This window comes from Plectropomus leopardus, chromosome 15 (assembly GCF_008729295.1).
Source record: "Plectropomus leopardus isolate mb chromosome 15, YSFRI_Pleo_2.0, whole genome shotgun sequence".
Taxonomy (NCBI): Eukaryota; Metazoa; Chordata; class Actinopteri; order Perciformes; family Serranidae; genus Plectropomus; species Plectropomus leopardus.
In genome coordinates, this window is record NC_056477.1 from 19736538 (window position 1) to 19758933 (window position 22396).

The 22396-nt window shown below is 38.3% G+C and overlaps 1 protein-coding gene across 1 annotated transcript; it reads right to left on the bottom strand.

Moving 5' to 3' along the window:
- Positions 1-1754: 1754 nt before the first annotated feature.
- mertka (c-mer proto-oncogene tyrosine kinase a) lies at positions 1755-21011 on the bottom strand. The gene is made up of 19 exons (XM_042501583.1): positions 20783-21011; positions 19295-19610; positions 19125-19225; positions 18873-19043; positions 13600-13686; positions 13381-13496; positions 13111-13300; positions 12201-12346; positions 9384-9519; positions 7868-8018; positions 7155-7243; positions 6955-7050; positions 6756-6836; positions 5944-6036; positions 5714-5832; positions 5503-5612; positions 5229-5388; positions 4130-4266; positions 1755-2592 (listed from the first exon to the last, which is right to left on the bottom strand). Exons 1-19 carry the CDS (start codon positions 20865-20867, stop codon positions 2127-2129), a joined length of 2850 nt encoding a protein of 949 aa, XP_042357517.1. The 5' UTR covers positions 20868-21011; the 3' UTR covers positions 1755-2126.
- Between the last annotated feature and the right edge of the window lie 1385 nt (positions 21012-22396).

Below are 22396 nucleotides of genomic sequence, written 5' to 3' on the forward strand. Positions count from 1 at the left end.
TTACTAATTATTTCAGCTTTTAGATAAATGTATGAGGTAAAAAGTACTGAAATGTAGAAGAGCAGAAATATAACGTGGCATGAAAAGAAAATACAAGTACCTCAAATTTGTATGTAAGTACAGTGCTTGAGTATATGTACTTAGTTATTCCACCATAGCTGACTGTTACAGCTAACACTGTATGTATGACTGCTACAGGTCATTATGCAGGTGTCACATGGGGCCCCACTTAAGGTTTTGGGGGGCAGTAGTGGTTCACTACTGCCTTAATGGGAGGTTTAGGGTCGTTTATGGTTGTAATTGAAAAATGTTCCAAAATGAGTTGCCATTGAGGGAACCTTTTACCTTTTTTTTTTTTTTGTGGGGCCCCAAACATTTTCCTGGTTTTCCTCTCCTGTGCCCCTGAGCATAGATGCAGAAGCAGACCATTCTTTAGAATGAATACTTGAAGACATATGTTTTTTTTTTTGTGTGTTGTTTGTTTTTGTTATCTGTTTTTTTATTTTTAACATAGAAAACAACAAACACAATAATACGCAACAGTACCCCCACATCCACCCCTGGCGGCACCCCAGTCCCATATCACATTATAATAGGCCCTAGGAAATGTAAAAAAAAAAAAAAAAAAAGACAGACAGAGAGAGAGAGAGAGAGAGAGAGAAATTCTAAATACAAAAAGACATGATAAAGGAAATTTAAAAAAATGAAAAAGAAAAACGAAGGAAAAACTGACAGTTACAATATCAAAAAAAACTTGACAGTAAATAAAGTTACATTAGAGATGTAGGGTCTATAACGCAGTAGATGTGCACACAAGATCCTTCACTTTGTCAATGAGGGAAGCCCAGACACAGGTGATTGATTGTTTGGCATTATGTATTTTTGCTTCTGACATCTCCACATATGTAATATCCAGTAAAGATTGTAGCCGTTGATTCAGAGAGAGAGAATAAGGAGGCTGCCAGCAGAGTGCTAAAATTTTTTGCTGCTGTCAGGCCAACAAAAAGTGCAAGTATTTGGTGAAATAAAAAATCTAGAGAGGAGGTATCATTCAATAGAAACAGCTTGGAACAACATTGCACATCGATATTAAGCAGATCAGTTAAGGTTGCAGATACCATTTTCCAAAAATCTGTTACTGCAATTCTAATACATATGTGTAAAAGACCCTGTGTCACCATTAGGGCAGAGCTCACAGATAGGAGAAGCTAGGAGCTTTCTGGAAGTAAGATACATTCTATGCAGAAATTTGACATGCATCAGTATGTGATTGGGATTTTTAGAGGTAATGTCTAAATTGAAATATTAAATCTTGAAGACATAAATTGATATTCATACTTACACTGAAATACTTTGGAGCAGCTCTTTTACTTTCCTATAGTTGTGCCTGCTACTTTCTGGTTTTACTACTTTTAGTTTTGATATTTATCATTTAAATTTACAAAACCAATATGGCCTCTGCTCCCAATATTTTCTTGATGTTGGTCCCCAAGGTTTGAACAGAACTTAGCAATTGCACATTTGTATGTATTCAACTGGTTTTTGTGTTTCATATTGACTGGATTTTATGCTTGCTTATTTGTGTGACATTTGTCTGCTTGTATTTATTGTTGTAACTATGTTTTCTGCTACCTTCTTGGCCAGGTCGCTGTTGCAAAAGAGAATCTCAATGAGACTTTTACCTGCTTAAATAAAGAACATTTATATACATGATGGTGAAGAGACTGTCACCAATGTGAGGAAATCTGTGAATCTTGGCAAAATGTATCTTATTTTAATGTAGTCTTAATGAAATCTATGAATCATTTATTTTACAGTATATACTATCACTTTACAAATATTCTGTACATTTCTATATTTACATTGCAACACAACATTCAATACAGTAAACAATTTCACAGTTCAGTGTATCATAAGCTTATGGAAGATGTGCATGAACATGTCTGATGTTGACACACATAGACAACATTCCTAACACTGACATGTAGGCTGGCCATGTAAAGCATAAACTGCATATGTAACAATTCTTCAAAAAAAAGTCCACATCAGAGAAACTCAAGGTGCTCCCAGTGCAATGAACCATGGTGGCAGTTTTATTGCAGCTTTGATCTGCTGCGTACCAATCTTTACAGCAGGAAAGAAGTGTCACTTGAGCTGTGACGTGGAGCCGTTGCATCAGTAACCATGTCTCCATTTGCTTGACTCAAAGCATCACTTGACAAAAGAGGAGTGTCCACTGCAGGAGATCTGAGGGAGGAATCAGAGGAGATCACCACCACATAGCGATCATCATCATCATCATCATCCTCATCCTCCTCATCCTCCCGGCTCCCGTGAATGTCCGCAGTAACGACAGAGTTTTCTGCTGCGTGATGGCTGCAGGAAGGTGACGAGTTGAACACAGGGTGTTCTGCAGGGAGTGTTTCTCCATCAGGGTCCTCTTCAGGAAAGCTGGTGTTAATATAAATGATGTCATCCTTGCTGAAAGACTCTGGGAGTTTTTCGGTGAGCTTTTCCAACATTTCTCGTAGTTGGGTAAAAAACGGTCGGTCTAGTGGATCGGCCCTCCAGCAGCTGTACATGATCTCATACCTAGACACACAGGTATATAAAGGAGTGTCAGAAGAGCCTTGTTTTTGGACTTTTTGGACTCAGTTTTCTTGTGCTGTGTTCAGATGCCTTTTACAAGCTATATGAAATTGGTATAGCTGCTCTTGAAAACATAGGAGAAAGAAGAAAATAAGCAACTTGGCATGAAATGCCCCACAAATTCAAAGTAAATTCACCTGACAAATTTGTTTTTTTTTTAAAGAATGGAAGATGATTAGAAAATAATCCAAAAATAGGAAAAATTCCCAGAAAACTGTATTTATAATTATGATAATTTCATCTTAAATGTTACAGAAAAAATATCTAAATTAAAGACAGATTTTTTTGGGGCCATTTTCCTGTTTTGTTTTATTTTTCTTAGCTTTTCTTTAGGTATTTTTTTTGTAACTTTTTTAACTAATTTTTTTGGCACATATTTTTTTAATCAAAACAATTTGCTTGGGTTTCAAAGAGTTAATTTAGGTGAATTATAAACTTTTATAAACACATTTGCAAGTTCAGTTTCTGCTTTTACTGCAGATGGCACTGGTGAGCAGAGCAGTCCAGTTTTAGAAGGTTTTTTTTAAGGCTGATGTTGTTTGCTGGACCGAATGTAGCCAAAAATAAGAGAACTGAAGGTCTGAACGCACATCAGTACTTCAAGAGCAAAACAATTTCTAAGATGGTATTTAGTGTAAAAATTTTACTTCCACACAGAGTAAAAAAGAGAAGTCTACATTTTGGCTGGTTGTACTGTGAGCTCAGATACACGCAAGTCACTGCATTTTAACCACAAGCATTTTTCCATGTTTTTTAACTGTCTGAAAAGCTTGCATTAATGAAATCTTTTAAAATTATTAAAGCTACAGTAGGTAATTCTAAAAATAATTTTAATTTGTGTCCTATTTACTGCCACTGTATCAACAAAGTAGTAAATGAGACGGTTCATGTTCTTGTTGTTCCTCCTTGTAGTGATCCTAATGACATTTGCATGAATCCCCCATGGCTAAAGGAAAACAACAAATCAGAGCTGAGCAATCTCTAACTTACCTGTCAATCAGGTCAGTCACTATTCATGAATTGCAGTGAAACAGCCAAACTAGGCAGCACTTGTCAATTTTGACTCAAGATTCTGTTACAGCATTGCCTTTTTCTTCCCTTAGATGTTTTCAGAAACATATTTTAGTGTACCGTTTAGCTGTAAAATGAGAATACTTGCTCCAGGTGGTAGGCAGTGCAATGTTTTTAAGATAGCCACACAATTTTTCTCAACTGACAGCTAAACAAGACCTTATTAAATATGTTTAATAAGGTCTTAGCAAATGCTACAAAAAAGCTTATTCTTTTTCCTTTTTTTAATAAAAGTTACAAACTGCAGCTTTAAGCTCCCATTTTTTATACCACAAAATTCCTCCTATTCCTGTTTTAGACAAATATGGTTAAGTTCTACTTCACCCAGTCTATTTTCACTCTGATGTGGTTACTTCCAACACAATCAAATCCCAAGTCAACACTTGTGTTAAGAAGTGACAACACTCACAGTTCATCCAAACAGTCTGATGGCTGCTTCAGTCTCTGTCCTTCAAGAAGGTAGTCATAAATTTCATGGTTCTGGATGCCGGGATATGGCGTCATACCTCGTGTAGCAATCTCCCACATGGTAACTCCAAATGCCCACTGCATGACACAGAATATTAACTTCAGATGAAATTTCGTGAATTTTGTGAAAAACACTGGATCAATCCTTAGGCTTAGAGTGTGCTGACATGAAAGTGTGCTTTCAATTCACTACAAACTGTGTGAATTTTGAATATATTTGGCCCTTCTTTTCGTTTCCAGTTTTCATTTCCCGTATTTCCAGGTTTCTTTTTCATGGTGTGGTAGGGGGGATAAAAATATCTTTTCCCCATTCAGGTGAATGGGCTAAAACTTTTAACTAATAGATATCACCATGAAACTTCCCCAGGTGATTACTTAAATAAAGACCATTATATTTAGTATTACAAGTTTTCTGAAATTTTATGTTTAAAATATGCAAACCAGGTATTTTCTTTTTAAATATGCTCTTTTTGGATACATTTCCAGAAAATAAACCTGAACTTAAATAAACGGTGCATATAAATGTGTATTTTGGCAGTTTTCTTTCCACAAGTCTGAACAAAGACATGTTATGTGGGCAAAAAAGCCCTAAATCTCAAAACTGACCCAGAAAAAAAACTACACTTTCAACTAGTGTCTCCCCTTTCGCTGCATGAGTTTTGCCTTTTTGCCAAAAACACGAAAGAGGACCTTTGTTTTTCATCTGACAATTCAGATAATTGGATTTCAATCTACAACTTTTTGAGTTCCAAAATTTCAAAATCAGGGAAAAATAGCAAAAAAAAAATAAAATCCTAAAATTGCCACATACTGATACATGATGTGGGAAAAAACAAAATCTTTACCGTTCAAAGGAAGGATGAGTAATTAGCGCTGTGCAAAATCAGCTGATTGCTCTGTGTCCAGCTTACAGGATTTTGAAATTCAGACAGTAAACACATAGTGAAGATGAGGTGTCAGTTCTGTTTTTAGTTGACAGTACCATGTATAGCAGTGCCTGTTTTATACTGGAAGTGACACCAGCAGATGGAGGTACTTACCACGTCACTCTTTACTGTAAAAACTCTGTCTGCCAGGCTCTCCACTGCAATCCATTTTACAGGCATTTTGGCTATTCTTCCCTGCCTGTAGTAATCTCCACTGTAGATCTTCTTAGATAACCCGAAGTCTGCCACACATACTGTCATGTCATCACGCAGCCTGGGAGACAAACAAGGAATGGACTTGAGAATAAACAATAAACCTCCTACAGTGGCAGACTGACCTTTAGTCCTTTTGTCTTACTGACTATTAAAAAAAGTATTTGCAACCTACATGCAGTTGCGAGCCGCTAAGTCACGATGCAGAAAGTTACGACCACTGAGATACTCCATACCCAACGCAATGTCAACCATGAACTTCAGGAGTGTCTGAGTGGGCAAAAACTGTGTGAAAAAGAGACAGGCAACAAAATAATTATAAGTTTAGTCTTACAATATATATTTTAAGAGCTGGGATCTATTTCAGTGTTTGGCTGAAATCTTACCACTGGACTCTCTCCCAGGCGTGAGCGCAGCAGGAAGCTATGTAGATCTCCATATTTCATGAAAGGCAGGATGACCATAGGCTTGGGAAAATGTCCGGATCCTACTTCCAAGCACACGCCTAAAGATGACAAGTCAGTATAGAGGACCAATGTAAGGATGTGCACATGAAAGCGGAGCAGAGAACAGAGAAGTGGGATTCAACAATACTTTAAAGAGGTAGTGCTCCTACCGAGCAGTCTGATGACATTAGGGTGGTTGAAATCTTTCATGCAGGCCGCCTCGTTCAGGAACTCTTCAATCTCCCTTTGAGAAAAGCTATCCACTGTTTGAAAAAAGAGAGGTAAAAATTATCAATTGTTTCTTGTTTTGTAGTTTATAGATGATTAACCCTTTGAAACCTGAGCAAATTGGCTTGATTTCTTTCAAAAGCATGGGAAGATGGCAATGAGCAACCACAGGAGAAATGACCGGAGAATTAGCAAAACATTTTTTAAAAGTGCAAGAAGATTTCCCTTAATATATATTTTTAAAAAAGTATATATTAGTGCTTAAATATAGTTTAGTAACATATTTGAAATATTTAATTACAAAAAGTACAAATATAGTTTTCTAGACATTTTTCCTAGCCTTTTAAAAACAATTTTTGAAATCTACTAATTTCTTATTATTTTTGGAACATTTATTACCAAGTTGGTCAATGCCTTTTCCCCCTTATTTTTAGAGAAGAATCAGAAACACTTTATTTATCCCTGGGGGGGGGGGATTGTGCTTTATTACAGAAGCACCGATGCCAAGCATAGAGAATTATAGAAAGTAGGAAAAAAGTACCAGCAACAACCAATACATACATTTGTTCCATGTTAAATATAACCTACATTCAAGAGTTGAATGAATGATGCACATTTGAATAATTGCACAGAGGATTTCTATAGTACAAAGGGTTAAATACTTGCGAAAGGCGTCTGAAAGCAGCAAAAGAAAAGTGATGTTGATCCAGGTTTCAAAGGGTTAAAGGATGTCTTTTAGTGATGGAAAACTCACATTTCATCGTCTTCACAGCAACTTTTTCAGATGTTCCATCCTGTTGTCTTAAATGTCCCTCCACCACAGACCCAAATTCACCTACATAAATGAGACAACAAACACTTCATACTTTGCACAACATGTGTCATTATCTGTGTATAATCATGCAGATGTGAATGCTTCTCATGAATGCACATTTCTCAAACTGCTCACTCACCCTCTCCAAGAACCTTTCCTATGGAGAGCAATGTCCTCGTGACCATCACATCCTGAAGTTTTGCCTGGAGTTCTTCGCTAACACCAAGGTTCCCAACTGCAGAGAGGACCCACCCAGGCTTTTTAAAAATGTGCCTTCAGCATAGCAACATAAATCTTTGCAAACATGCTCATTTTCCACAGTAATATTCAAGAACATACGTGTAATTCCAACGGCTGATCGATTGTAGGATCTTTGGGGTTTGTACTCCACAAACGGCTGCAGCTTCTCTCCACCTCCAAACAGCCGCCTGCAGGGGGAGACAGTGACAGCGAAAGCTGAACAGCCAGATAATTATTAATGCTACTACAGCTCAGTAATAGCACACAAACACACACACACACACACACACACACACACACACACACACACACACACAGGAGGGTGAACTGAAGTGATGGTCACAGTGAGGAAACCCTCTGAGTGGCTGCCTTCCTGACTTTGGGGTCACATGGTGTTTTCCTATCTGAGCAGCAGCCTGTGACACATTCCTGTCCATATCCTGAGTGGCAAGACTGAGTCACACTCTTCAGAATAATGAATTCCAAAGAATTAACAGCTGGTTCTTGTGCATTACTGCAGCTGCAGAGTTATTACAGACCTCAGGTGCAGTCTATGGTGATTAAGAGGAAGCAAGAGGAAGTTTATTAACAGAGTCCGGAAGTGTTCAGTTTTTTAAAGTGCTACTACAGTGTGCCACTAGAGAAAGATTAAGCAACGCCCCCAGCAACCAAAACATAATGAACTTCAAGATCACAAATCACACATACAGTGATTCCTAGCAACTCCAAAGATAAGACAATCAAATTTGAAGCAAGGTTGGTAATTAAATCAGCACTGCGTTTGCACAGAGAGTGAAGGACTGTCAACATACCCAAACCAAGAGTCAGAGGTCCGGTTGTGTACACAGATAGCGCCCCAGAGAAGAAGCAGCAGAAGGCAGAAACCGCACACAACACCCAGCACAACATAAACTGAGTCTGGAACTGTGGTGTCAGGGCTAGACGATGGGTGCACCACAAATTCTGAGACAGAAGAAGAAACAATGAGCATGATCCAAAAAAAAAAAAAAAAACATTCAGCAAAATGGGATAACTAAAACATGACATTCTCGATTAGTTATCTGAATGGTATTACCATAGCATATAATAGCACTGTAGCAATATTATGTCAACTCATGTTAGTTTATTTTTCATCCAAAATTAAGATGGCAACATGTCTATAGATAAATGACTTTTTTGTGGATCCAAACTATCTATCTAAACTATCTAAAATGAGTAATTACTTTACAGCAATTCCTAGTAATTCTACTGAAAGGTTAATAAATTCCAATATAATTTCCCACTCAACCTCTTAATTTGGCTATAGTTTTACTGTGTCATTACTCAAGAATTCCTAAGTTCTTCTACTCCTATAACTCATCACTACTGGTATTTACTTCTTAAATTACTGTAGTTTCTCTGTAATTCCTTCACAATATGACACAATTACTACATAATTAATGGCCTGTAAAATAAAGGGTTACACAAGACAGCCATGCTGGTGGCTCTGTGAGGTGTGTACTACACAAAACGTTGCTGTGAGCTAAATGTTAACATCAGCTAATTTACATTCTCATACTGACATTGTGGCTGCATCTAACAATTATTGTCATTGTCGATTATTCTGTAGATAATTTTTTCGATGTTGTTTTGTCTATACAATGTCAGAAAATTTGAAATGTTGATCAGTGTTTCCAAAAGCCCAAGATAATGTCCACAAATGTACAACTACATATGTCGACAACCAAAAAATATTCAGTTTACTGTCACAGCGGAGTGAAGAAACCAGATTATATACACATTAAAAAAAAACATAATCTGAGAATTTTAACATTTCATTTATCTACAAAATACTCAAACTGATTAATCATTGCTGACAATCAATTTTATGGATGACAACTAATCAATTAATGGTTGCAACTCTAACAATATCAACATGTTAATATGCTCATTTACACTGAAGACAAAGTACAACTGAGGATGTTGGGAATGTCATTTTTTGCCTTTTTAATTTTGACCTTATGAAAGGTCAGGTAATTAAATAAGCTAATTGCAATTCATTTTTTGGGGATCATGAATGTGGACATAAAATTTAATGTCAATCGATCCTATAGCTGTTGAGATTTCAATCTGTACCGAAGTAGTTGATAGTATAATGGACACTGCCATCCCTAGAGCCATGCTGCTAGTGCTGCTAAAAATACAGCATCAAGCCTTCATAAGCGCTGTGTCCATTCTTACGGCAGTTATGTTGTTTTAGTATCGTACAAAACATCAGCTGAACTATGCTGGTCAGTTTAGAAAGTTAACAGTTTCCAGATGATGAGATAAATCAACAGAGCAGCTTACTGTCCTCTGGCACAAACACCCAGACTGGTGGGCTGACCATGCCGCTCCCTGCCTGCGTGCATGCAGCCACCTCTACACTGTAGGTTGTGTTGAATTCCTGCAGATCTACATAGGCCATGGTGGTGTAACTGTGGACCTGAAAAAACACACAGCATAACAACAGAGACAGTTCAAATGTGGATTGTTGCATGTATATAATTAGATTCCTCTTAAAAACTGATTTTAAGGTTAATGTCTTTGTGGAGTTAACCTGAAGACACTGCGGTTTTAATGATACAATAAGGTACGTCTTTAAACTGAAAGGGAAGCAGATTGTCCTTTAAAGGAGACAATATTTTAGTGACACTCAGTTGGAACAGCACGCTGAGGAACATCTTGTACATTTGTGTAACGTCTCAGTCAACAACTTTGCTGCATGCCATTTCCTTTCACTATGTCTCCTCTTTTGTTCTCAGTTGACCTTAAATCACTATAACAAACGAGAAATGCAATTAAAACGTCTATTAAATCTGTTTTCACTTACAGTGTCAAACCTTTTTGGAAAATTCCGGGGAACTGTATACCAGTGAATATTATTGTATATAATGAAACTCCCTACGAAAAAAAGGGAAGGTGACCAACTTTCTGTATAAGCTCATGTGCTGCAAAGGGAGGGAACATGTGACAGACATAGCGTTGCATTTCACAACACCGCACGGTGGAGTTCCTTTGCTCTCCCAATGTGCTGACGGTCAGACTGGGAACTCTGAACCCATGATTTACGGTCTATCACGTCTGTGGCACCAATCAGTGGCCAACGTGTGGTTAAATGTTCTTACAACAGCAAATCCTCAACAAATTTTGGAAATCAACCTCAGATTCAAAACAAGATTATGACAACACGACTTCTACCATGAAACACACAATTGTGAGCAATAGGAACTATTTATTCCTGTAATTTAAAGATAATTGGTTTATCTGAACTATTTATTTCAGTTTTACAGTTGTACAGGTGCAGGTGGGACTAAGGATTAGATGCATTGCACATTTCCAGTTAATTCCACTATTACAAAGCCTTTGTGTTATGACATCACCACCTGACTAGACAACACATTAGGACATTTGGGCCTACAGTACACATCCCGTTGTATTCATATTCCATTCACTCTACGATGACTCAAGGCCACATGCTGAAGAAAGAAAAACACAGATTGCCAGCTTTCACACAATCAGCTTCCTTTAAGTCCTTGGACAGGAAGGACGGGAAACACACTATTGTATCAGAGAGCACTCACATAGTAACAGAAGCACGAGTCGGCAAAAACAGCATCATGGAAAAATGCACCGGAACTTGATGCATACAAAAGAAATTGTTATTAAAATAAACTGCGCTATTTATTAGAGAGTGTATCTAAAAAAGAGGCACTTCTCATAAATGACTTTCCCTGCCTTCTCGATCCATCGAGAGGAGTGGAAAACTGTTGTTCAGAGATAATAGGGAAGCTGACCTCTGGTTCAGTAGGCAGGACAAAGGGAGGATCACTTATTCCCAAATATGTCAGACGCATTCTTTTCATATTTGTCATCCATGAGTCATTGTTATCAGAATTGTTTAAAAAAAAAACAGCTTTCACAAAAGAAGAAATCATAACGATAACACCACAAACATGAGTATGAACAATAGCATAACTATTGTTCATATTGCTTATACAATAATTATGCGGTATATCGTGAATATGCACTGTACCTGTAGAAATGTCTACACTGATACTTCTCCACGTATACCTTAATGTCTGTATTAGACAGAGGTGGGATTGTTTTACAAGTCCCAGGTAAGTCTCAAGTCTTTGCACACAAGTCCCAAGTCAAGTCCTAAACTTTGAGTCTTGAGCACTAAATAAGTCATAGTGTGCTCTTCACCAAATGAAATGCCATTTTAACAACAGACTAATTAAAAAAAGTAAATTTACAAAAAGTATGATTGCTTTTTAAAAGTTTGAATTTATTTGTTAAAACAAGTACAACTGAATTAATCATGCAGCAGTAGTGCTGACATTGCCCTTTAATAACATATTGCACTATTAACCACTGGCACAACAGAATGAATATTTTATGTTTCAGTCCTGTCTTGTTGTTTAACTCATCTCATATTGGAAAAATGTTCACAACTTTCTCTTGTTGGCTTGGGGGAAGGTATCAAATATTTTTGAGTCAAAAAGCTCAAGTCAATGTCAAGTCATTGGTATTTAAGTCCAAAATGAGTTGCAAATCTTTTTTGACTTTGTCAAGTTCAGTCTAAAGCAACCTCAGAGGCTACAAGCTGAAACCAAGGCAGAAGTGCCAAAAATGGAAGTTCCTCAAGTGACCACTTGAGGATGCAAAACAGAGTAAATCCCCACAGACCCCCACATTAAAATGCCCAACTTTACAGCAGAAATAGCTCACAGCCTGGTACAAAAAATGTTTTTGGTCTCGATAAATAAACTAGACATTGCTATATATAATAAGTCGTGTATGTTTATGTTTGTTCATGCATGCACTACATATACTGTATGTGTACATGTATGTATGAGTATGTATATCTAAGAAAATATGGGAAATTTCTTAAGCGGTTACCTACTAACTACTAATTACCTACTAATTTATATGTGTGCATGTGTCTCCAGTGCGTGTAATACATCAGTTGCTACTCTAGCTTTTTATGTATTTCTTCTTAATTCCAATTTATATTTGGTTAACAGTCAGTTATTGTGATCGCTACATACACAAGGAAACACTCAGTAAAACATTATTCCCAAAAGGCTAAATATTTAATTACAGTGTTGTCGGGAAGCTCACCTTGTTTACTTGTGTGCCATGTCTGACGATAACATCATAACCACGCAGGATGCCATTTATCTTATCATCTGGGGGAGGTTTCCACCTGACCACCAGCCAAGACTCATTCAGCTGTGCTGTGACATTTCGAGGATAAACTGATGGCACTGAAATGAGAAATGCAACAAAATGTGACGAGAAATGCGAAACAGGGGGATTAAGACATTGTCAAGTGTTAGGAAAAAATCTGTAGCTTTCATTTAAAATGCCAACCTATAAAACAAAAATCGAAAAGAGAGAGTGAGACTGTCCCTCCATTGAAATCTTTGATTACAGTTTGGTATGTGGTCACTTCCTGGCACAGTGTATCACATCTTTCAACTAAAATATCCCCTGTGGTGGGTCTAGGAAGGAAATTGAAAGCAGCTCCACCTAGTAAGTACTTTGTGTTTTCTCAGTGAGACCACTCCTATTTCCTGTTACCCTTCAGGAAAACAAGGGATTTTAGTGGATAAGACATTTTTTGTGAGGGGAACATGCCACAAGCAGAGCAGGTAGTTGTGTAACTTCCGTAAATTCCAGTTATAACACGCTGTCCCTGCGAGGAGCCTCACATTTAGCATTTTTTGGATGGGAAAGTAGACAGCTAATTACATAGTTCTACGTTTCTGAAACCTAAACAGGAATCTGCTATGAGAAGAAGACGGCATAACACAGGTTCTTCTGAAAAGTAAATATCCAAGGTGCTTTTTGAGGCAAACAGTCTCATCCTTGTGAATTCAAACATGTACAGGGATGGATTTAATTAGATTTTGGATCAATTTCCCATGCTGCAGCCACGTACCTGCGCCCAGAATCTGCTGGTGTATCATCAACTGTACAAAGAAATTCCACCTGAAAATTGATATATGGCTCCTGAAAACTCACATACCTCCCTCTGTAGTGTTGCTCTGGATCCACACGGTGACTGGAGAGGCTCCCACCTCATTGCTGCAGGAAACGCTCAAGTTGTACCATGTCATCGCCTGCAGCCCAGGGACTTCGCTCTGGAAAGGTGGCACTGTGACATTGATGAACCTGGTGGTCATTACCTCCCCTTGCCTCCGACTCACTTCTTTAACCTGAGATGGAACAACAAACGTATGAGGAACAATCTGAGGAAATTTAGTGACTGTCCTCGTTGTACAGATGTTTGGCTTACCCTGATGTGGCATTTAGTTAGAGGAGAGAAACCATCCTGTCCGGGGCTCCAGCTCAACATCAACTTATTAGACTGCCTCTCTGTCACAGTTACATCAGAAACAGGGCCGGGAAGCACTACAAAACACCAAAAAACCCCACTTTTTAACTAACCTGGTCAGCTTGCAGAGCATGAAAACCTCTTTGAATGCCTAACAGCCCCCAGAAGACCCAGTTTTACCTTTAATGTTGATATTTGCTTCTCTGGAGGTGGTGACGCCCTTCATGTTGTATGCTTCACAGCTGAACTGAGTGTACTTGTCCACACCTGCAACATTTGAGAGGACAATGTTCGGTGTTCAAATTTACAATCCTCAAGGACAGGATAGAGCTAAATGTTTTGATAATTGTGTTATTGTTCTTCAGTACTGGGGAAAAGTTGAAGTACAAGCCAGCCAGACACATTGTCATCATGTCCTATGTTTGGACAAACTAACCGATTTCTCTCTGATGACTCACTCCTTTTTTACACCTCAAAAGTTCACACAGTTGTACCTCATGCAGTAGGATCAAATTGAGCCTCTCTAGTGCAATGCACTGTGCTCACAATGCTTTTGCTGGGTCTCTTTTCCTGGATACACAATTCCTGTCTTTCAGCAGCCACAGATCTGCCCAGTTAGAATAGGACTGGGACAGCTGCTGAATAATGTCCCTTTTGTGCTCTGTTTTCCAGTGTCTCTATCTCGGAAACCTTTACACAAAGCTTATCACAGAACAGCCTGTGAGAGATGACTGGAAACAACTTGGGATGTTTTGTTTACATTCTGCAGAATATCAAGACCTCTTTACTTTCTCATCATCTCCTCAGGAAAACCGGAATAAAGAGCGCTTCGCTTTTCAAACGCCGACTACACCAGGCTTTCACTTGTTCGCTCAAAATTAAAGCATGCTTAGAAGATTGGTTTAAATTATTAAGTTAAATCATTTATAAATTACATTCAAATTAGACATCTAAAATAAAACAATAAAACAATAATAACAATACAACAACATCAATAAAACTGATGTTTAAAGGGACAGCTCAGCCCCCAAAATCAAAAATACATTTTTTTTTTACTTTTACCTGCAGTGCTATTAATCAATCTACATTCTTTTGCTGTAAGTTGCCGAGTGTTGAAGACTGTGGAGATATCTATCGTCTTGAGAATATAATGGAACAAGATGGCACTCGGCTTAAGGTGCTCAAAATGCCAAAAACCAAACAAACAACAAAAAACTAATTTTTTTTCACAGAAATCATAACCTGGTTACTCAAGATAATCCATATACCTTGTTGTAAACAGTTTCATGTAGGAATCATTTTCTTTCTACTAAACTACACCTGCCAACCGTATCACTGTGCAAACTGAGGCATGCAACTACTCATGGACGAGAGTCTGGTGACAACGTGAGATGTAAACATCAATGGGGTCATCATCGGCTGAGCTGGAACATTAGCTAGCTCAGCGGAGGTAAGCGAGTTAGCAGTACATGTAGTAGATGCAGGAGACGCTTCTTTCTGTGCAGTGATATAGTTGTTGGGTGTAGTTTGTCAGAAAGAAAATAGTTCCTACATGAAATTGCTCATAACAAGGTTTGTGGATTATCTTGAGTAACTGATTCATTATTTCTGGAAAGAGACATTGCTGTTTCGTTTTTCAAATGTATTTTTGACACTTTGAGCAACACAAGTCGAGTGCCACCTCCTCAAAATATATTTCAGAGAAGAAAGACAACTCTACGGCCGACTCTCCAGCACTCGGCTACTCACACCAAAACAATCTACATCAATAAGCAGCACTACAGGTAAGAGAAAAAACAGATTTTTGATTTTGGGGTGAACTGTCCCTGAAGTTTAAACTGAGAGTAATGTGCAAACACATCAGGTCCTTTCCAGCCACGCTGTGCAAATGTAATTACCTCATGCCTCATTTGAAACTGCATGGCAAACAGATGGCTGGGGCAGTGAAGGCACTGAGCAGCTTTCACTGTCAACCAAAATGAAACTGATCATTCTTTTTGTATTTTACCAAAGAGCAAAGTGACAACAGAAAACAATCAAGCCAGTAACTGTCATAACACCACTGGTTGCCTTAGCTTTTGTAAAAGTTAGGACTCTTTTGAGTGCTTAATATTAAGCCTTGAGGACTTAAAACAATGCTGCATATAGTCTGATATTTGCTTTTTGTTATCGTGATGATGTTAAAATTATTAGGGACTATGGTTTTTAAAAGTGGAAAATTCACCACAAAAACTTCTCTTATTCCCTGAAGCATTATCCACTTCTCTTCTGTCCAGATATCAGATGAGTTATTCTAAACACTCATTATAGTGTTTAAGTATGGCTAAATAGGGTACTACTAACAGAGCTGAGTGTCACAGAGCAACATGGAAGCATGTACTTGGTAAACAGTATTTTGGTAAAACAATGAATGGTCCCAAAATAATGTAGATTGGAAACACTCATCATTGTTTTACCAAAATACTGTTGTAATATATGACAAACAGAGGGGCGGGTTATGCTGCTGCAGGATCTGTTTCATAAATGGATCCTTTGCCCAGCATCTGTGTTAAAGTGTCAGTCATATCAACTTATTTAAGACAAAATTCTTTTTAAGGAAATGAATAACGTTCAGTCACAAGCATTTCTGCTTTCACTTTACTTGGCAAATAAATCAAAACAAAAAGCAACAGCACTGTAATAAAAATAGATGGCTTGGCAGCTCAAATGGAAACATCACAAATTATGGAGGGGAGCTCTCCAGCTTACTGAGCTGCCTGAGATGTCTGTGTTTTTTCCATTTTTGTATTCAGGCAGCAAATATAGCCAAACTGCTCTGTCAGGGTACAACTAAGCCTACGACTTTTCATTCTTTACTACGGTGCACCACATTTGATTCAGTTTTTTGTTTTGTTTTTTTTTAAGCTGAAGTGCCAAAACATGTATCCACCTGTTGTCCTGACACAAATTAAAATAATGAAAAGTGGATAACAAAGCTATAATATAAATTAAATCCCAATAGATTTATCAGTTTGATTTTTAAGCAATCAAAGTGCAGGCTAATGGCTCTCTAAATAAAACAAACACTCATGTACCACTTCATGTGACAAAGCTCTGATGATATCATGGTATCCAAGCTGTAGTGGAAGAGGAGCCCTGGACTCATAGTATACATGAGGTACAAAAAAGTGGGTTTACACTGTTTTGTTGTGCCAATATTTGGTCTTGCACAGAGCTATGGTAGCCTGCAGCCTCTGTGTCCGGCCCCTCCCTGCTGGGTCGTGGGCCGTCCTGTGAATAAGGTCTTTGTCCCCGGAGCCAACCCCCGAACAGACTCCCTGTACAGCCCCCCATCCCCTTGCTGCCCAGGCCCTTGCACATGCTGGACCAGAGCATAGCTCTGAACCTTTAACCCCTCAGCTTCAGGCTGTATCAGCGCTCGCTGGCTGCAGCGGCAGCGCTTAGCCTGCGGTGAGCTGCAAATGAAGGGTTAGAGTATACAGAGCAGAAAGGTTATGCTTCTAATAACAAATGTTTGCTTTCAAGAGGAGGGCAGCTGGGGCCATATAAAGGGAGAGTCCACGTTGAAAAGACTGCTATGTAATTTCAGGAGCATAACATGAAATTAAAACTCAAACCTAAACTCTTCTTACAACTTCCCTTGACTTATATATTCATTATACTCGTGAAAATAATCAAGTTGCATAGTTATTATCCTTAATATAGAGCTGAAATGAATAGTTGATTTATTGATAAGTCATTCAATGTCCAACAATTTGGATAATCAATTAAAAGTCCTTTTTCCAACCACACATTCATGCTTCAGCTTCTAAAATGTGAATATTTATTATTTTTTTGTTGTTCTGTTATCAAAGTAAATATCTTTGGCTTTCAGACTGCTGATCCAACAAAGAAAGCAATTTGAACATGTCGACTCAGCCTTTAGGAAATTGTAATGGTCACTTGTTAACTATTTGCTAAAATTTTAGGGAAATGACAACAAAATTGTTGTCAGTGTCTAGCCTATTTTAAAGCAACAGTTTAAAATGTTGATAAATGCTTATTTTTTTCCATGTCAAAAGTTAGATGAGAAGATTGCAACCTCAGCAGCTAGCAGTTAGCTTAGCTCAAAGACTGGCAACAGGGGAAACGGCTGTCCTGTGTTCAGAGGGAACAAAATCCACTCAGGCTATGAGCTCCTTAAAAGTAACTTATTAACACAATATTTGCTTAATCCGCACAAAACAGTTAAGTGCAAAAGCAATGTTTCTGATCAGTGGTTAAGTGCAGGTCTATTTTTGGCCTAGTTACCTGGCATTGATCTTTGTTACCTCTGGGTTGAGCCAGGCCAGCTGTTTCCAGTTTCCAGTCTTTATGCTGAGTTAAACTAACCAGCTGTTAGCTAATACAGTACATTAGAGAGAGAGGTAACAATCTTCTTGCTTATGTCTTGGCAAGACAGTAAATATATTCCAACCTAAATGTCAACCCTTCCAGAAATTACAAATATTTTTTCTGGAGTCTCTAATGAGTAGCTGAAGGAAATACACGACCCTTCCTCCACCATAAATAAACATATAATTTAAAATGACCAAAGTCATTCTGATGCAGACATAGATGACGGACAGTCCTTAATCAGACAGCAAGCATTGCAATTCAGCTGTTTAGTTTCCCCCCACATGTGTCACATTGTCTTTAGTATACAGCTAGCAGAAAGGTGTTACAAAAGCCACTGACCATGCGTGAACAACCGCAGTTAACCATTCAGCAGTGCAGCGAGAGGCCCCAGTGACACAGACTGTGGTGATAAATCTCGTAATCAGAAGCTGAGGCAGCGGAGGCAAGGCAGAACAGAAACCACTGACAATGTTATGTTAACCCACAAGTCCAATTATCAGAGTCAAATTTCCCTTCATCTGTCTTAAATCAATGTTTCCACATTAAGTCACAGATTACACATTAAACCAATGTGAAACTAATGAACTCTTTTAAGAAGCTATAGCTTGTGTGTTCGTTCTAGTTTTCTTTTTACAACTTCTTCTACAAGCAAGGAGTTCTAACAGTAAAAAGAAATTTTAGAAAAAACAAAACCACAAATAAAGCTAGATCAAAAAGCACTTTCAATGATTTGACACTGATGAAATAGACTTTTAAGGAGCACTTTTAAAGTCTTTCTACCAGAGGGTATTACTTCTTTGGCTCCCTTAACACATTTTAGACTGACACAGGACCAAAATCTTATGTTAGCACATATTTCTGTCTGATTCAAGGTGACATTCAGCTTTATGTTGAGTCATATTCTGATCATTTAGACGATGTGTGAGGAGAACAGCAAGAAACTCCTCTTTAGAGACCACCTCAACAGTAACAGGCGTCATGAGGGAAGGAGTGTATAGATGTTATTAAGTGGATCACTGTGAAACACATGTACTCTGTTTGTGTGAGAAAGAGACAGAGATGGTGTTGCGTCTCACCTGACACAGAGTAGCTGCTGGGGGAGAAATGAAAGTCACTGTCAGCTAATCCATCACGGAGCCAGCGGATTTGAACAGGATCTGGAGGTCCGACTGCCTCACATAACAATGTGAAAGGTGAGCTTCTGGTTACATTTCTGTCCTCTGGTTGCTGGATAAATGTCGGTAAACCTACAGGTAGATTAAAGAAGTGTCATGAAAACTGTGGATGCCACAAGAAGCTTCCAGCGCTTGTACCATGTTGAAACTCACCTTCCACCTCGATAGTGATCGGCTGAGACTCTACTATCCTCGTGCTGACGCTCACTCTGCAGCGATACTCTCCTGCATCCACTCGCTGCACGTGATTAATTCTGTAATACAGAGGACACCTGTCAGTCTGTGTAATCAAACTGTCACTTTCACCTCCATGTGTTACATACCTGACAGTAGAGAGGAGAGTTGTGACCCCATCTGTGACAGTCTGGAGCTCGTTGATCACCACCTGTTCACTTCCTACCAGTTCCTGGCCATTCTTCACCCAGAGGATGGGGGGCTCTAGCCTGGCATCTGGGATGTCGATGGAGCAGTTGAATTTAGCTTCATGACCCTCTGACAGCTGGATGGTGCCAATGGTGGGTTTAAAGTGCAGCCGTTTGAGCTGATCAGGGGTCAGGTAAACCTTTGAAACACGGGCCGGAATCACAAGAGGCTCAGAAGTCCTGGTGGGACGGTGGAACCGGCCCCTCGGATGTTGAGCTGTTTACAGAGGGAGACATGAAGTTATACTAATGCATGTAGCATTGGCAGCGTTCAAGGGGAAAATATGGCTCCTGGTTTACACACGTGCACACACGTGCACACACACACACACACACACACACACACACACACACACACAAACACGGTTTTATCATGTTAAAGCACAATATTCTACCTGAGATAAATAGCACAAAAGATTTGACATCTAAAGTGACAGACTTGGGTCATGTTTACATCAAAATGTTCACAAAACCACAATGAAGTAGCAAAGATCATGAACGTTTGACAGTTTCAGGATTCTTTTGAATGATTCTTCTCATAATCGATTCATCTTTCTATTTAAATAACTGATAAATAGAATAGCAAAAAATGATCAAAATTACTTAAAGCTCAAAATAATGTCTTCAGATGGTTTCTTTTGTTTGACCAACAACTCAAAAGTCAATTATTTGACATCTAAGAAGTCAAATCCTGGTATTTAATAAACTTTGACCAATGAATTTTTGGACTTTGAGCTTAAAAAATGTTTTAATTTATAGTAATTTAATAATTTATTGGATGATTTTAAGCAAACCAAGTGCATGCTAACAACAATAAATTTTCTGTGATCATTAATCAATTAATTCACTGATCATTTCAGCACTTATCAGATCTGCTAGTTTTTTAAAAAAAGGGAAAGCAGATTCGATTTAATTTTGTAACTTAAAGTGTGTGTCGGTTTTTTGAAAGACAAATAGAAAAATTAGGCCACAAATTTAAAGAAACACTTAGCATTTATGAACTACTGCTCTTTACCATTTGAGTATTTTAAAGTGGTTTATTTACTGTCACATTCCAGTCTACAACAGTGAGCCACATTTTATTACCATAATAAAAAAAAAGCTAGAGTAAAATAGCTTGTAGTGCTATGATAACAAAACAGCAACAACAACTCAGGACTCTGCCTTTTTCAGTTTGTTATCAGGACTTTCTGTAAGTCTAGCAAGAAAAATTCCTTTAAACTTTTCCAGCGGCTGATATAAATCTTTTTTGAATGAGTATTTAAATCTGTTCCAGCTGCTGAGAAGAGAGCTGGGCCCCTGCTGTGCATTTGATCGAGTTCAGCCCGAGAGCCCACTGAGAGGGACATGAAGTTACTGCAGAAAAACACAAGAAAATAAACAACTCACCGCTGACCGGGCTCCCCACAATAATGGCTAAGGTTGCTGTAGAGAGAAAGACTCCAAACCAGCCTGGAGAAGACTTGTTTGCCATGACCAGTCTGAGCTCTTCACTGCTGCTTTCTGTCCCGCAACAGGCTGGAAACGTTGTTTGCTTCTATGCGTTCAGAGCGGGACCGGACACTTTAACTCCGACAATATCCAACATCACCCGCTAGAGTGGCTTCACTGAGGCTTGTGTTAAGAGTTGTTGACCCGAGATCAAATTCAGCTGGAGAGAGAAAAAAAAGTTTACTTTTTTCCACGTCACGGGAGGGATCCCGAGAGGGCGGGGCTTAGTGTGGAAATGCAGCAAAATGCTGAAAACAAACAAAATATTGCAGTGAAACAGCAGATGAAGACAACAAAAGTTTTTTTTTTTTAAAAAAAGTTACAGTTTATGCATTTTTATTTTTCCTTATATTTATTTTTTCTTATTCTCTTTAATAAGACAGAAAAAAGATTGCCTTGTGGATATAACTATATTATCTGATAACAAGCATTATGCGCATGTTTGTAGCCTATAATAACAAATGGAATAGCACTGTATATTAGATATTTTACTATCAATAACTCGATGTCAAAAAATCTTTAAGATAAACAACAGACCCTGGTGGCATACTGAAGTTGTTTGCTCAATCACGCCACCATGTGGTCAAATAGGCTATACAACATTCTAATATCAACAATTTTCATTTTAGACATTCAGACTACCTCATTTGTGTTTCAGGAATTTAGGAATTTATAACAGGATTGAGATTCACTGTGAGAGGTTGCCATGATTTGGATTCCATATTAATAATAACAATCACTTGGAGATGAAAGTAATCAGAGAGGATTTCTATTTAGTAGTTGTTCTGGAGATTTCACTCATCATGAAATTATATATTATTAGAAGAAATTGAACATTTCTTCTGAAGCACTTTCAGGACATTTTGTTCCATTAGCTTATCCATTTAAATGCTGAGATTGAAAATAAAAATTAAAATAAAATAAATAAAAAAAACAATGACGGCCCATTTTATTAGTTTTTCTGCAGCATATTTGTGCAGACTTATAGTTACTGATGTCCACCTTGCCGTAGGCCTTTTCCCAGGTGACATTTGGACATGTGACAAGCATGGATGGATTACCAAACAGGCCTACTGCACACAGGACCAGGGCCCCAAAGTGTCAAGGTGCCCCCTTGGCCTTCACCTGCAAAATGTCTCTCAAATGAACACATACTGACCACTACGAGGAACAAAATGACCACAAAGAGACACAAACCAAACACAAGGACACACAAAATGACCACAAAGAGACACAAATAGACCGCAAAGAGATGTAAAGGAACTGTGAAGAGACACAAAATAACTACAAAAATAGACAAAACAACTATAGAGAGACACTAATGACTGCAAAAGAGACACAAAACAATGGCAAAGAGACACAAAATGACAACAGAGATACACAAAAGGATCAAAAAAGATGCAAAGTTGTCCCAAAGAGCCATAGAACCACACAAGCATGCCTAATGGCTCCAAAGAGATGTAAATCCAGCACAGAGTCTGTGTGTCTTTCCCCTAAATAAGAGAGGTGGTG

Excerpts from the sequence above, each read along its gene's own strand:
- mertka (XM_042501583.1), bottom strand. The coding sequence starts at position 20,867 with ATGGCAAACAAGTCTTCTCCAGGCTGGTTTGGAGTCTTTCTCTCTACA. Across the intron at positions 8,019-9,383 it reads GGTGTTTGTGCCAGAGGACA|AATTTGTGGTGCACCCATCG; the intron begins GTAAGCTGCTCT and ends CTTCTGTCTCAG. Across the intron at positions 2,593-4,129 it reads TCAGACTGTTTGGATGAACT|GTATGAGATCATGTACAGCT; the intron begins GTGAGTGTTGTC and ends CTGTGTGTCTAG.